The sequence below is a fragment of the Gorilla gorilla genome, chromosome 6 (genome assembly GCF_029281585.2).
Source record: "Gorilla gorilla gorilla isolate KB3781 chromosome 6, NHGRI_mGorGor1-v2.1_pri, whole genome shotgun sequence".
NCBI classification, from domain to species: Eukaryota; Metazoa; Chordata; class Mammalia; order Primates; family Hominidae; genus Gorilla; species Gorilla gorilla.
In genome coordinates this window covers 151,185,682-151,198,267 of record NC_073230.2, presented here as the reverse complement: position 1 = coordinate 151,198,267, position 12,586 = coordinate 151,185,682, and the positions used below count along the sequence as shown (strand labels likewise).

At 40.2% G+C, this 12,586-nt stretch overlaps 1 protein-coding gene across 1 annotated transcript in view; it reads right to left on the bottom strand.

The window, feature by feature from the left end:
• MGAM (maltase-glucoamylase) overlaps positions 1 to 12,586 on the bottom strand; it is a 152,343-nt gene that overhangs the window by 73,397 nt on the left and 66,360 nt on the right. Inside the window, exons 44-53 of the mRNA XM_063708809.1 lie at positions 11,233 to 11,321; positions 9,153 to 9,202; positions 8,572 to 8,739; positions 6,986 to 7,138; positions 6,448 to 6,648; positions 4,515 to 4,669; positions 3,697 to 3,865; positions 3,327 to 3,423; positions 2,484 to 2,596; positions 1,115 to 1,240 (exon numbers count right to left, since the gene is read on the bottom strand). Of these exons, the coding sequence (XP_063564879.1) occupies positions 1,115 to 1,240; positions 2,484 to 2,596; positions 3,327 to 3,423; positions 3,697 to 3,865; positions 4,515 to 4,669; positions 6,448 to 6,648; positions 6,986 to 7,138; positions 8,572 to 8,739; positions 9,153 to 9,202; positions 11,233 to 11,321 (1,321 nt within the window). The remainder of the gene's footprint in view (positions 1 to 1,114; positions 1,241 to 2,483; positions 2,597 to 3,326; positions 3,424 to 3,696; positions 3,866 to 4,514; positions 4,670 to 6,447; positions 6,649 to 6,985; positions 7,139 to 8,571; positions 8,740 to 9,152; positions 9,203 to 11,232; positions 11,322 to 12,586) is intronic.

The following is a 12,586-nucleotide window of genomic DNA, read 5'->3' as shown; positions in this document are numbered from 1 at the left end:
GCTGCTGCTGTCCACGCCCAAGCTTTATAGGAGAACAACCCTCCACCACCCATGGTGGAATTCCAGACAGCTTCTTGTTGATGCATTCAAATCCCAGCTCTGCCATTTGTTAGGTACAGGTGCTGGTAAATTCACTTAATTTTTAAAATGTTCAGTGATAAGACAGAAAAAAAACGAAGTCAGCACAAGCTAGGATGAGAATGTGTCTCTAGCACGGCTATTCTGAGGATAAGAGAAAACACTGGTTTGGAAAGTGCTTTGTAAACTGCCACTATCAGGAATGATGGCGATGACTCCCCCAAGAGGCTGCCCCTGGTATCAGTGGTTCATGTTTAGGAAAAATACTGTTAATTATCCAGGACTAATAGTAAATCTACTACAAAACAAAGCAAAGATGTATAGTTGCTTTGGAATACCGAATCTTGAGTGTAATCATACACAACATTCTTCCTGAGACTGTAATATTGCATTTCACTCTCCACTAATGGAAACACTACATTCCACTAACGGAACAATTGTAAACAATAGAAAAGTGGGATAATATTAAATATGTGATGGTTCATGGGATCAATTCTCTGATGACTGGGTCCCCTCCCATCCTCCACTGAAGGATAAGGTTTATTTCCATATGTGTGTCCTCTGGAAACCCATCCCAGGATCTGTTTAATCCATCTGTTATTAGCTCAGAGCTGATGCAGGAACTGAGGTTGTATTCACATATACAATTGTCTGATTGATTTGTGGTTAGTCTTTTCAAGAATTAAGTAAAAGAACTGTGGGATATTATTTATTCTTATGAAACCAAGGACTTTTTTGACTCCATGTTTTGAAGTCAAGTGAAAGAAATGGAAGGAAGCATGGGAGAGCAGAAAGAGCCCTGGAGCCAGCCTATCTCCCACTCTGGCGAGTCATGGTGAGTCTTGAGCTGTCATCTCTGGAAGATGGAAACAAGTGCCCTTACCTATATTACTGTGCTGGGGTGAGGCTAACTGTGATATTGTCTGAAAAAGAACATTATGTCTTTATGGAATCCCACAAACATTAGACAAATGAACCCAGACACAGAGGCACCTGGCTTAGTTTTGAAACTCCAGAGCCATGACTGAGAACGTACATAAGGGATCTGGGCAGCCACCATCTCATCATACAAGCTGGCGATCTCAGAGTCGTTCTGGTAGCCATAGCGACACAGCTGGAACCCCAAAGACCAGTAAGGTACCATCACAGGACGGCCAATCAACTAGAAAATAGACAGAAAATATTAGTCTTCAGAACAGAGGCACCACATTGAAGTTTTACATCAAGTAATAAGAATATTTTTCTGTGCCCCAAGCTAGTCAATTAACTAATTGAAATCCAGATCAAAACTGACAGGATATAGAGCCACTAGGATACTTAGAGAAAGCTTTCTGCTAGACTTGAGCTCCTTCTTAAAAATTATGGAAAATCTGATGTTACGCTATTCCTAGAGACACTGTAGGTAACTGGTTAAGAAACCCAGAATCAGAGACAAATGCCTGGCTTAGTATACAGGCTCCAATCCTGCTAGCTGTGTGACCTTGGGCAAAAATTAAGTAATCTCTTAGTGCTTCAGTTTCTTCATCTGTAAATAATGGATAATAATAGCATCTGCTTGATAGTGTTTCTGTGAGGCATGAATGACTTAATATGTGTGAAGTGCTCTAACATGCAGCAAGTGATAAATCAGTGATGCGCACTTGCTAGTATATAAGTGTCTGTTGTTGCTGCCACAACCACCATGGTCACCATCACCATCATCACCATCACCATCATCACTATTTTCACCATCACCCCCAGTACTACGATCGTGCCCCTCCACCATCATTACCATTATCATTACCCTTCACTACCATCACCACCACCCCCCACTACCACCCCCACCACCACCCCAACCACCATCCCCACCATCACCACTATCACTACAACCACTATCACCAACATCACACTCCTCACACCACCTCACTGTCACCACCACTACCACCACCACTACCACCACCACCATAACCAACACCACCATCATCACCATCACTACCACAAACACCATCATCAGCCCCACCCTTGTCACCATCACCACCACTATTACCGTCATCATCACTAACACACCCATTACCACCACCCCCACCACTATCATCACCATCACCAACACCACTACTACCACCACCATCATTATCACCATTCCCACATCACTATCACCACCGTCAGCCCCTACTGCCATCATCACCATATAACCACAAATACCACCAACATCACACTACTATCACTACCAGCACCACCACTAGTACCACTATAACTTCTGCTATTCTGCAATGCTTACAGAGGCTATAAATTTAATGATAATTAGAATGTATTTATTTTTTCTCATTCTATAATCTCTCTCCGAGAAAGACCAATATTTCCAGTTATCAACTGAGAGTTACACTATGCTGTATAACTACTTGATAAACAATTGGATTTCCCCCTACCTCAGTGTACTGCTGGGTGACAAGCTCTGGAGTCGGCCCCAAGAACACATAAAAGTCCAGAACTCCCCCTGTGGTGCGGTATGTCAAGGCAGGCAGGGGCTGGAACGTCACATCTGAAAATGAAGAAAAATGCCAAGCCAGATAGAAACCTTCCATGTCACGAATCACCCCTGAAATCCACACATTCTCCATCTGCCTGCACCCTCCCTATCATAGAGTGGTAAGAGCAGGCATTTTCTATCATACTCACAGAACTGAAGAAGATCAGTGGAAGTCTACAGGTCCCATTCCTGGGTTTGATTCTCTTTAGGGTACTTTCCTATATTTTGTCATTCTACTCTTATAAAATTATTATTTTTACATTTCAAGTTGTATGTTAGATAAAGAGATACATGTTCAGGTTCCTTACATGGGAATATTGCATGATGCTGAGGTTTGGGGTATGGATCCCTCACCCAGCCAGTGAGCAGAGTACCCGATAGGTCATTTACCAACATACCATACACCCTCATACCACCAGACTAACTTTTCTGACCCATAGTTTTAACCTAATTCAAATTATATAACTGGCTCTCACGAGCTGCCCTCCAGGATATTTGGGACCCATGTGGTGTTACTATCCCTTCTTATGTGATTTTTATCAAAATGAGAGTTGGGTTAAATCTTCTTATCACATGATATTAGACTGAAATAAACACAAAGGCTGAACACAAAGAAAAAATAAACAGCAGTGCCCGTAAAATGAAGATTTTGACTTCAAGGAACAGTTAGGCTAAACATATTGTAAATTAACTCAGGCATGATTTGTACCCCCCAAAATAAGGGAGGCGCTGATGGCCTTACCCATGGCATTGCTGTTCAGCAGGAGCACTCCATGAGCACTGCCGTCCTCCTCCAGCCCCATGTAGTAGGGGTGGACACCATAGGAATTCTTCTTGTACTGGAGAGTCATGGGAAGAAGCAGTAGGAGTTTAAAAGATATTATGCCTGAGAAAGAAACTCAACAAAAATGTGCTTGCTAACATGGCTCTAGTTTTCTCCATGAAACTAGACACATAAACTAAACACATGAAACAAAGGAGCCTGAGAATTGGCCCACTTGCATAAAAGCAGAATGTGATGACCAAGTGGAGTTTGGGAAGATGAAGCCCAAAGCCTGAGCAGTGTGGGTGGAGAGAAACAGAGACACAGATCCCAAGTGCTCTGTCCTTACCCCTGGGGGCTGGTCTCGGGAGAACATCCCCCAAGTGTGCCACTCCAAGTCTCTCCTGTAGGACCTGTGCTCAGTTTCCCCAAAGCCATAGAAGTACTTGGAGGGAAGGCGGGTGGAGATGCGGATAAACATGTCACTGAAGGTGAAGCCAAGGAGCTGAGAGTCCCAACTGAAACACAAAAAGGCAGATTTGAAACAGAAAATGGGCTTTTCTCTCTGCTTCCAGCAGCTGACTTTTCAAGGACAACTGAACACTTGATTCCTACCCAGAAGCTGTTCATCTCCCAAACAAAACAGAAACTCAATTTGATTAAAATATCATAGATATCCTCACTAAAAGCCCAGGAGTTCTTCATCATTCTTCTGTTTCCCTCTGTCACTGCCTCCTTTCAGTGGTCCTCCACAATGCAAATCCAAGCACTCCTCACCATCACAGCTGGGACCACTCCACACCAGCACTGCCTTCCACCCTTGCACCCCTCCGTCCATTTTCTACATAGCACTCAAAGTGATATTTACTTATTATTTGTTGTCATGAGAAGAGAAACCTCAGCTGTCTATAAGGAGCAGCACCTAATCTAGAGAAGGCACCCCATAAACATTTGTTGGATGAATCCTCAGGCACGCTCAACTGCCTCAGTAATTATTTCCAGAATGCTAAAGATTTCCTGTAAGAACAGGTCTGAAGGAAACAACTCAGCCATGGATCTGGAAGTGGACAATGTGATGTTTTGAACCAGGATACATCCAAGGACAATGGACCTGGCAGCGAAGGCGCAGGTAGCCATCAACTCTGAGTCACACTAGAAGCCACTCACATTATAGTGCCTGTACTCTTCCGGCGAATTTCAATCCCAAATGGATTCTTCTTAATGAGGACATCATAGAGTTGACCCTCAGGGGTGCTGGATGGCACGCTGGGTATGTTCAGAGGGACTGGAACTTCATACCGATTGTTGTTGGGATCATAAATCTAGGCCAGAGGAAATCAATTTTAGGCAAGAATACTACTCTTGAAACCTATACCCTTAGCAGAACTTTTTGATTTTTGGACAAAGGTTCAGATGCTATGTTTCTGTCTTCTTTAAGTTCATGATGTCTGAGATTTACTTAACACATCAAATAACAATGTCAGATTTAATATGTTTGTCTGTCATTTCTCATTACTAAGGCCTCTACTGCATTAATATACGCATTGTGACATTGGTGCTAACGTAGAAAATCATTCTGGAATCAGTGTGGTATTTATGAATATGTTACTTGTTATTTTCTGTGGGTATATGAGTATATATAAATACATTAAAATCATTATGAGTTCAAAAAACACCTGTCTCCCCAAAATGAATTCTATTTGATTAAAATAATCAGAATGTCCTTGCTGAAAGTGGTATCTAAACTGATTCATGAGTACCTACTACATCCCCTGCCTGACACTGCACAAGACACTAGGGATGTCAGCTCAATAAGGCAGTGTTATGGTTTTACAAAATTCACATGCGAATAAGAAGTCAAAGAGAGCAGCTCACAATACCGGGGTGATGTGTGCTAAGGGAGAGCTATGTAGAAGTGCAGTGAGATTCTAGGGAAGGAAATGCCTAACATTGTTTCTGGGAGACTGAGATGGTCTCACGGGAGAAATACAGTCTGGAGTATTAAAAGCTTGGTAGTCATTAACCAAACAAAGAAAGGAGATCAAGTCATTCTGGTGAAGAATAACAACCACGAAGGCAGAGAGAATTAAAGTGGGCCAGAAGGAGGCAAATATTTTGGAAAGAGCTACTCTACGGTCAAGAGGAAGAGTAGGCAATGATTAAGGGTAGAACTCCAGGGAAGTTCATTCACTTCAAACCCATTAGGTGCCTAAAACAGGCTAGTGTTACAAGGAGGGTACAAACATACAAGAGATTCTTCCCTGCATTAGAGGATGAACAAGAACTCAGAATTCGGGTTGATGTCAGATTGTAAAGAACCTTTCAGGCAATGTGACAATGTCCTGACCACTTTCACTTACTCTGTCAATAACATTACAGCGCTAACTATCTGCCAGGTTCTGTAGATTTCAGAAGCACAAACAGGAAACGGCACATTCCTGTCCTTGAGAAGCTTAGTTTAATAGAAAAATAGACATAACAGCTAGTCCATCCCTAGTCCTTAAATGCAATTAAATCTTGGAAAGGAATGAAATTACTGCACATTGATGGCCATTTTACAGAAATCTCAAATTCAGCATCCCAAACTGAACATACCACCATACATTGATCTAGCACAAACTTTTTCAGTATTCCTATTCGAGTTAATGTCAGCACCATGCATATTAAGATGCAAGATACCAACACGGTCATCATTCTTGATTTTCCCTCTCCATTGTCACCTGCTTGCAATCGAGCACTAGATCCTGTAACCCAACTTTCTCAACCTCAGACGGGTCCACTGTTCTCCACCTGCATTCCACTGTCTAGTCCAAACCTAATCCCTCAACTGACCTGCCTAACTGATAGCCTCCCAAGTTGTCTCTCCATACCCACTCTTGCTCTCCCAACCATTTTCCTAACAGTAGCCACAGTAATCTTTTCCACATGAAAATTAGGGCAGGTCTCATTGTTCCCTCAATGATTTCTCAATGCTCTCTGGATAATGATATAGTCTATTGTAGCATGATTAACTTATTTTAGGGTTCTGTGACCCAGACCAATAAAAGGTAATGGAACTGAAAAGGCTCTAATCACTACCTGATACATGTACTGTGTTTACCTTGAACTGCAGCATTTCATTCTTATGGTAAGTGACATCCAGGCGAAGGGGGTTCACGGGTGTGGAGGGGAAGGCATTGGCATAAACGGAAGACTTTAAGGAGATGTCAGCTGTGGCCCCATGGGAGTTATACTGAACATCACTGACAGAGTATAGGTCGTTGACAAAATAGCAAAAAGGGACTCCAGAAGAATTGGATGCCTGAAAAGTAAGGCCAAAGTCATAGATCAGCACAGCATGTGGTCTTAAAGTTCTCTAACCTAAACAGGGTTAGTAAAGTCATTTTATATGATGATAAAACTAGCCCATCACTTATCACTTGGCAATAACATAAATTTCAATTCCTTGTCTCCAAGCAAAATATTCATTTTAAAAAGTTTCGCACATGTCCCCACCTACTTGTCACATCCAGATCCTGTCCCTTAGGAAGTCCTTTCTATGGATTTTAAGTAGTTATGTAAGTGCCACTGCTATGCTTAAGAAACTACAGATTAGGTGTGGAGATTCTCATGCACATGAACCCCATCAGCATGGTTACCTCCCAGATACAGCCACGGGCAGTGCAGTTTTCTGCAGAAGCACCATTCTCATCAGGGTAACAGTCTATTTTTTCTTCATCCCTTATCTTTATGCCCCACTCCACTGTGTATGCTTCTCCCAGGAGAAGATCGATATCTGTGATAATGGCAACCTGTAGGAATGTGGAAATCACAAGGAAATTCATCTTTAGGAGACAGGCTTTGCAAGATCTGAGGTTTTTTTTTTTAATAAAAAAAAACAGATATTAGACCAGACTTTCAACCATCCAAGCAATATATGACTTTAGCTTATAAGAAGAGAACGGCACATTGGGAGAATCTATCGAGCAGCAACAGGTCAAATGTCTCCCCTCTAGCACAATCTTGTACATAGCATAATGAAAACAGTTAGGTCAAATAAAACCTGTTGTGATCACCCCTTATTCTTTTCTACCCTGACTCCTCTTAGCCCGCTGTGAGATGACACATGATGTCATCCTAAAGTGAGCTGATCCTCTTGCTCTCCAATCCCCAAACCAGTATCACCCATTGGCGTGGAGTGGTAGCAAGAACACAGCAATAAGAATCATATGACCTGGTTATCATGCCCACATTTCTGTAGAATGTTGGACAAATGATTTCTTTTCTTAATTTTTAATTTTAATGGGTATATAGTAGGTATGCATATTTATGGGTTATATGAAATATGTTGATTCAGGCATACAGTGCATAATAATCACATCAGGGTAAGTCAGGTATTCCGTTTCATTTCTTTGGGTTTCAATTTTAGCAACGGCAAAATTGAAAAGTTGAAAAAAACATTATATTTCTTTCTATTTCTAACATCCCAGCATGTTCATTTCTCTAAGCCCAAAGACTCCAATTTTGAAACCTTCCTGGAATACCATTAGTTCAAATATTTAATATTTTTCTATATGTTTTTCTTATCTTGACACTTCTTTAAACAACACTTCCCAAGTTAAAGTTTTCACTTGTCTGGAGTATAAAAATCACATTCTAAAGATTATCATCCTTCTCCCAGTCTCCTCTCAATCTAAACCATCTTGTACTTCCCTGTTCTACTAGTCCCCAGCCCCCACTCCCACTCTCAACAATGCTCACACACAGTAGCACAGCCTTCATTCAAGGATCAATATGAGACTGCTTGAGAATTAAATCAAGTTGATATCCAAGACCCTCCAAAACCTGACCACAAGTTTCCTATCCAAGCTGGCCTTTTTCAAATACCAAATCTTATTTGTGCTAGTCATACAAAATTCACAGTCTAATAATGTCAGGCTATTCCCCACTTTCCAACTTTGCTGTTCCTCTGCCTCATCATAATTATTATTCTATTTTTGGGAAAAGCAAGTGAAACCAGCTAGAAAGACAGGAACACTGATAGGCAGAGAAGGGAATAAGAAGAAAAATACCCAACTCATTCTAGCTCTGGCCACCTCATTTTTTTTCCCAGCCCTCTCACTTCCACAAAACAGGCCTCAAAGGTGCCCTGGTCCTTCACGGACCCATGCAAACTTGGCAAGAAGGAACATCATGATGCTATGGAGAATCTTCAATGTACCATCTCAACAAAATGGGTTTTTACCTTCAGGTTAGAATCATAAGTGACTGTAGGAGAAGTCTGACTTGGGACACCATTGTGTTTCACCGTAACATTGCTAGGTTCCTCCGTCCCAAGAATTTTAATCTCATTAAATGCTAAATTATTGGGGTCCTTGTAGGTTGATTGTGAAATATTCACCTCCAAGCGGTTCTGCAAAACAATTAAGTCCAATTATGCATAAAGGTATGCCTGTAACACACAGATTCTCAAGTCACTCAAATATTCCATTCCAGACTGGATACCCCCCACTGCCATGAATGCCTCTCTGCTTTCTCTACTAGTGTCTGCTCAAGAAGTACAACATTATTTTGATAATACCTTATTTTGATACAATCATAAAAACACACAGATAATTAAAAACTATATTTAGAAACACTACTTGCTATATTAATGCCTCCTTTTGAAAACATCGATGAAATCATAAATAAAAATGTGCTCACCTATAGCCAATAATGCATATAAAGTTACAAATTTAATCACACATATACAGGATACACAAGCACAGATGTGCTAAAGGTCAGTCCAAAGCCCACACCTAAGATTCATAAAAATATGCTACTCACTTGAGTGACAGAAAACTCACATAAAAGATATACTTTATTGGCCACAGTATCTGAAAGTGACAGAAAGACAAGTCAGATTCTGGCCTGCCCACCACAGAAGAACAGATTTCACACTCCCACTCTTTTCAGCTACATCCTGGTGTCACAAATGGCAGTATTTCCTTTACCTTCTGGATGAATAATATTCCATTGTATTCATTCATCAATGTATACTTAGAATGTTTCCATATCTTGGCTGTTGCAAGTAATGCTGTAATGAATATGGGAGGAGTGAGTATATCTCTTAAAGATACTGGTTTCATGTCCTCTGGATATACACCCAGAAGTGGGAATTCATGGGATTGTATGGAAGTTCTGTTTTTCATTTTTTGAGGAACCTCCATACTATTTTCCATAATGGTTGTAACAATTTACAGTCCCACCAACAGTCTAAAAAATTCCATTTTCTCCACACCCTCACCAGCACTTCTCTCCTTTCTTTTTTATGATTTCCATGCTAACAGGTGTGAGGTGACATCTCGCTGTGATTTTTGACTTGCATACCTGTGTCATTTACTGATGTTGAGCACCTTTTCACATACCAGTTAGCCACTTGTATGTCTTCCTTGGAAAAACATCTGTTCAGGTCCTTCACCCACTTTTTAATTGGGTCATTTGATCTTTTGCTACTCAGTTGCATAAGTTCCTTATTTTTTTATATTAATCTCTTCTGAGATATATGGTTTGCAAACATTTTTATCCATTCTGTAGTTTGGCTTTTCGTGTTGTTGATTGTTTCTTTTGCTGTGCAGGAGCCTTTTAGTTTGATGTAGTCACGCCTGTTTACTTTTTGGCATTTTGCCTTTGCTTTTAGTATCATATCCAAAAAGTCATTGCCAAGACTATGTCAAGGAGGTTTTTTGCCATGTTTTCTTCAAGGAGCTTTACAATTTTAGCCCTTACATAAAAATTTTTAATTTCTTTCTTCACAGTAGCCAAGATACGAAAACAAACTAAGTGTCTATCAGTGGATGAATAGATAAAGATGTTCTGGTACATATATACAGTAGAATATTTTTCAGACATAAAAAGAAGAACATTCTGCCATTTGCAACAGCATGAATGACTTAGGGGGACATTATACTAAGTGAAATAAGCCAGAGACAGAAAGTGCAATACTGCGTGATCTCACTTATATGTGGAATCTAAAAAAGTTCATCTCTTAGAAGCAGAGCCTACAACAGTTGTTCTTAGAGCCTGCAGAAGTGGAAAATGGGGAGATGATGGTCAAGGGTACAAACTTTCAGTTATTAGATGAATAAGTTCTGGGGATCCACTCTGCAGCATTGGTAGTGATGGATGTGTTCAGTAAAATAGCTGTGGTAATCATTATACTATGCCTACATATATTAAATCCTCACATCGTCCACCTTAAATATATTCAATCTTTATTTGCCAGGAAAATATTTGACTACTAAATAAATAATTAATTTTTAATCTACATATTGGATTAGAGGGACAAGAGTCTCCAAGGCCAAGCCATTGTTTTTCCTTCTCTTTTCTACCGGAACATTGCAAGGATTCCCCTCCAAGGGCTTCCAAGGCATATGCTTCAAAGGAATGTATTTCCTAAACTTGAAGAACAAGAATTGTTAGTATACTGGACCCACAAATATGCTAAAATGTATGGCTAGCTGAGTACACACTAGAACAGTATATTCTCACTGCCTCACTGGCAGGTGCATGATTTTTATATCGTCAACATTTGCTCATAAGAATTTTCGGAGGAAGACATTAACATTGAATTAGGGAACAGTCTTGAAACCTTCTCATCTAAGCACCCATTGACAATAAAATAAGAGCCTATTATAGACATCACTGGCGAATGGGAGAACTGTCAGAGATACAAATGCACTTTTCTTTAGTCAGTAGTTCGTCCACCACTATCCCTGAATGGTGCAACCAGAAACAAAATACTTAAGTGACTCTTGCTACTGTGCCTGCTGAGATTTCTCCCACAGCTGAATGACCAGCAGGAGTGAAGGACCATAAGTCACAGGTGCAGGTTGGGAAACAGCAACATTATTGTAACAGCGCTCACCCTTTGTTTGCCCATCATCCCAGAAAAGTTCTCCTTTTGCTTCTTTGTTTTCATCTAGGGCAATAATAAGACCAAGAGGGTTCTTTCGACTGTGGGGAACAAGATTCAAGAGACAAAGACAGGAGTCAGACAATTTTGCCAACTGAGCTGAGAATATTTCCATCAAATTTCAAACTGGAAAAGATACTAGCAGCACATGGTTCTGTTTCTTGAGGTACAAACACAAAATCAACAGACGCATTTTGCTATAATATCAACAGTGTCACAGGAGATAGAAACACCCCAAACATTAACAATAACATCTACGTTGGAGGCAAGAATTTAAGCACCAGAGGCACTGCAATAGCTCAAATAAAAGCTGCTTCTGCAACCACTATTTGGAATACAGAGTATGAGGAGAGAAAGAAATCTTAGGCAATAACTGCTTCAGTCAGATCACTTTAGCAATGATGCCCTCAGGAGAAGTGTCCAGTGCTGTGAGGAAGATACATTTTCGCCTGCCTAAGGACCATTTATACTCAGAAAGCAACAACATACACTAAGGTCTATCTATTAAACGGTAATGTATCTGATTATTTATTATTAGTTTCTTTTGAAAGAAAAACAAATCATTCTAATGATCTACTTTAGAATTTAGAATAGGAAACACAACACATTACTTAAAGACATGGTAGAGTAGATGGACATAGAGGAAGAAGAGGATAGAGAGCAATTTTTATTTGGAATCTCTCCTCACTCTGTCACTCTCTAGGCAACCTCTCAGTTTCCTGCTCTTCCTGTTCCTCCTCTGTCTGTCACTGGACTCACATTCTCCACTGTATTCTTCCACAGTTCAGCCTTTCACTATGCAAGACAGTTAGTTTCCATTATCAACAAAATCATCTGCTTTCTTTAAATATTCATGTATTGAGTAGAAGTCATTTCTAGGAAGTCAATGAGATACAAAAATTCATAAATCACAACCCCTGACCTGAACGACCTTCAATATTATAGGAAAAATTAGGCACATGCACTAAAAAATGAATGCAGACAGTGAAAACAACACAAATTTAAGATATTCTAGGAGTCCAGAAACACAGTTCTACAAATATGGTAGACTGTATCTTCTTCTGGAGACTTACGCAGTAAAATATTACCTGATCCTAGATAAATTACAACACATATTCCTGTTAAATTGTTCTTGGATTTGCAAGAAAGTAAGGAATATACTCAACAGACCAAAACAATAACAGGATAGCAAAACACTGAGCTAAAACTCAAAGGGTGCTTAGTAAGCAAAACCTAGAATCTCCATGTGGCAAATTGCCATAGCAAGGTTAAAATTGGGCTATTAAGCCTAGTAATCCAAGGTACA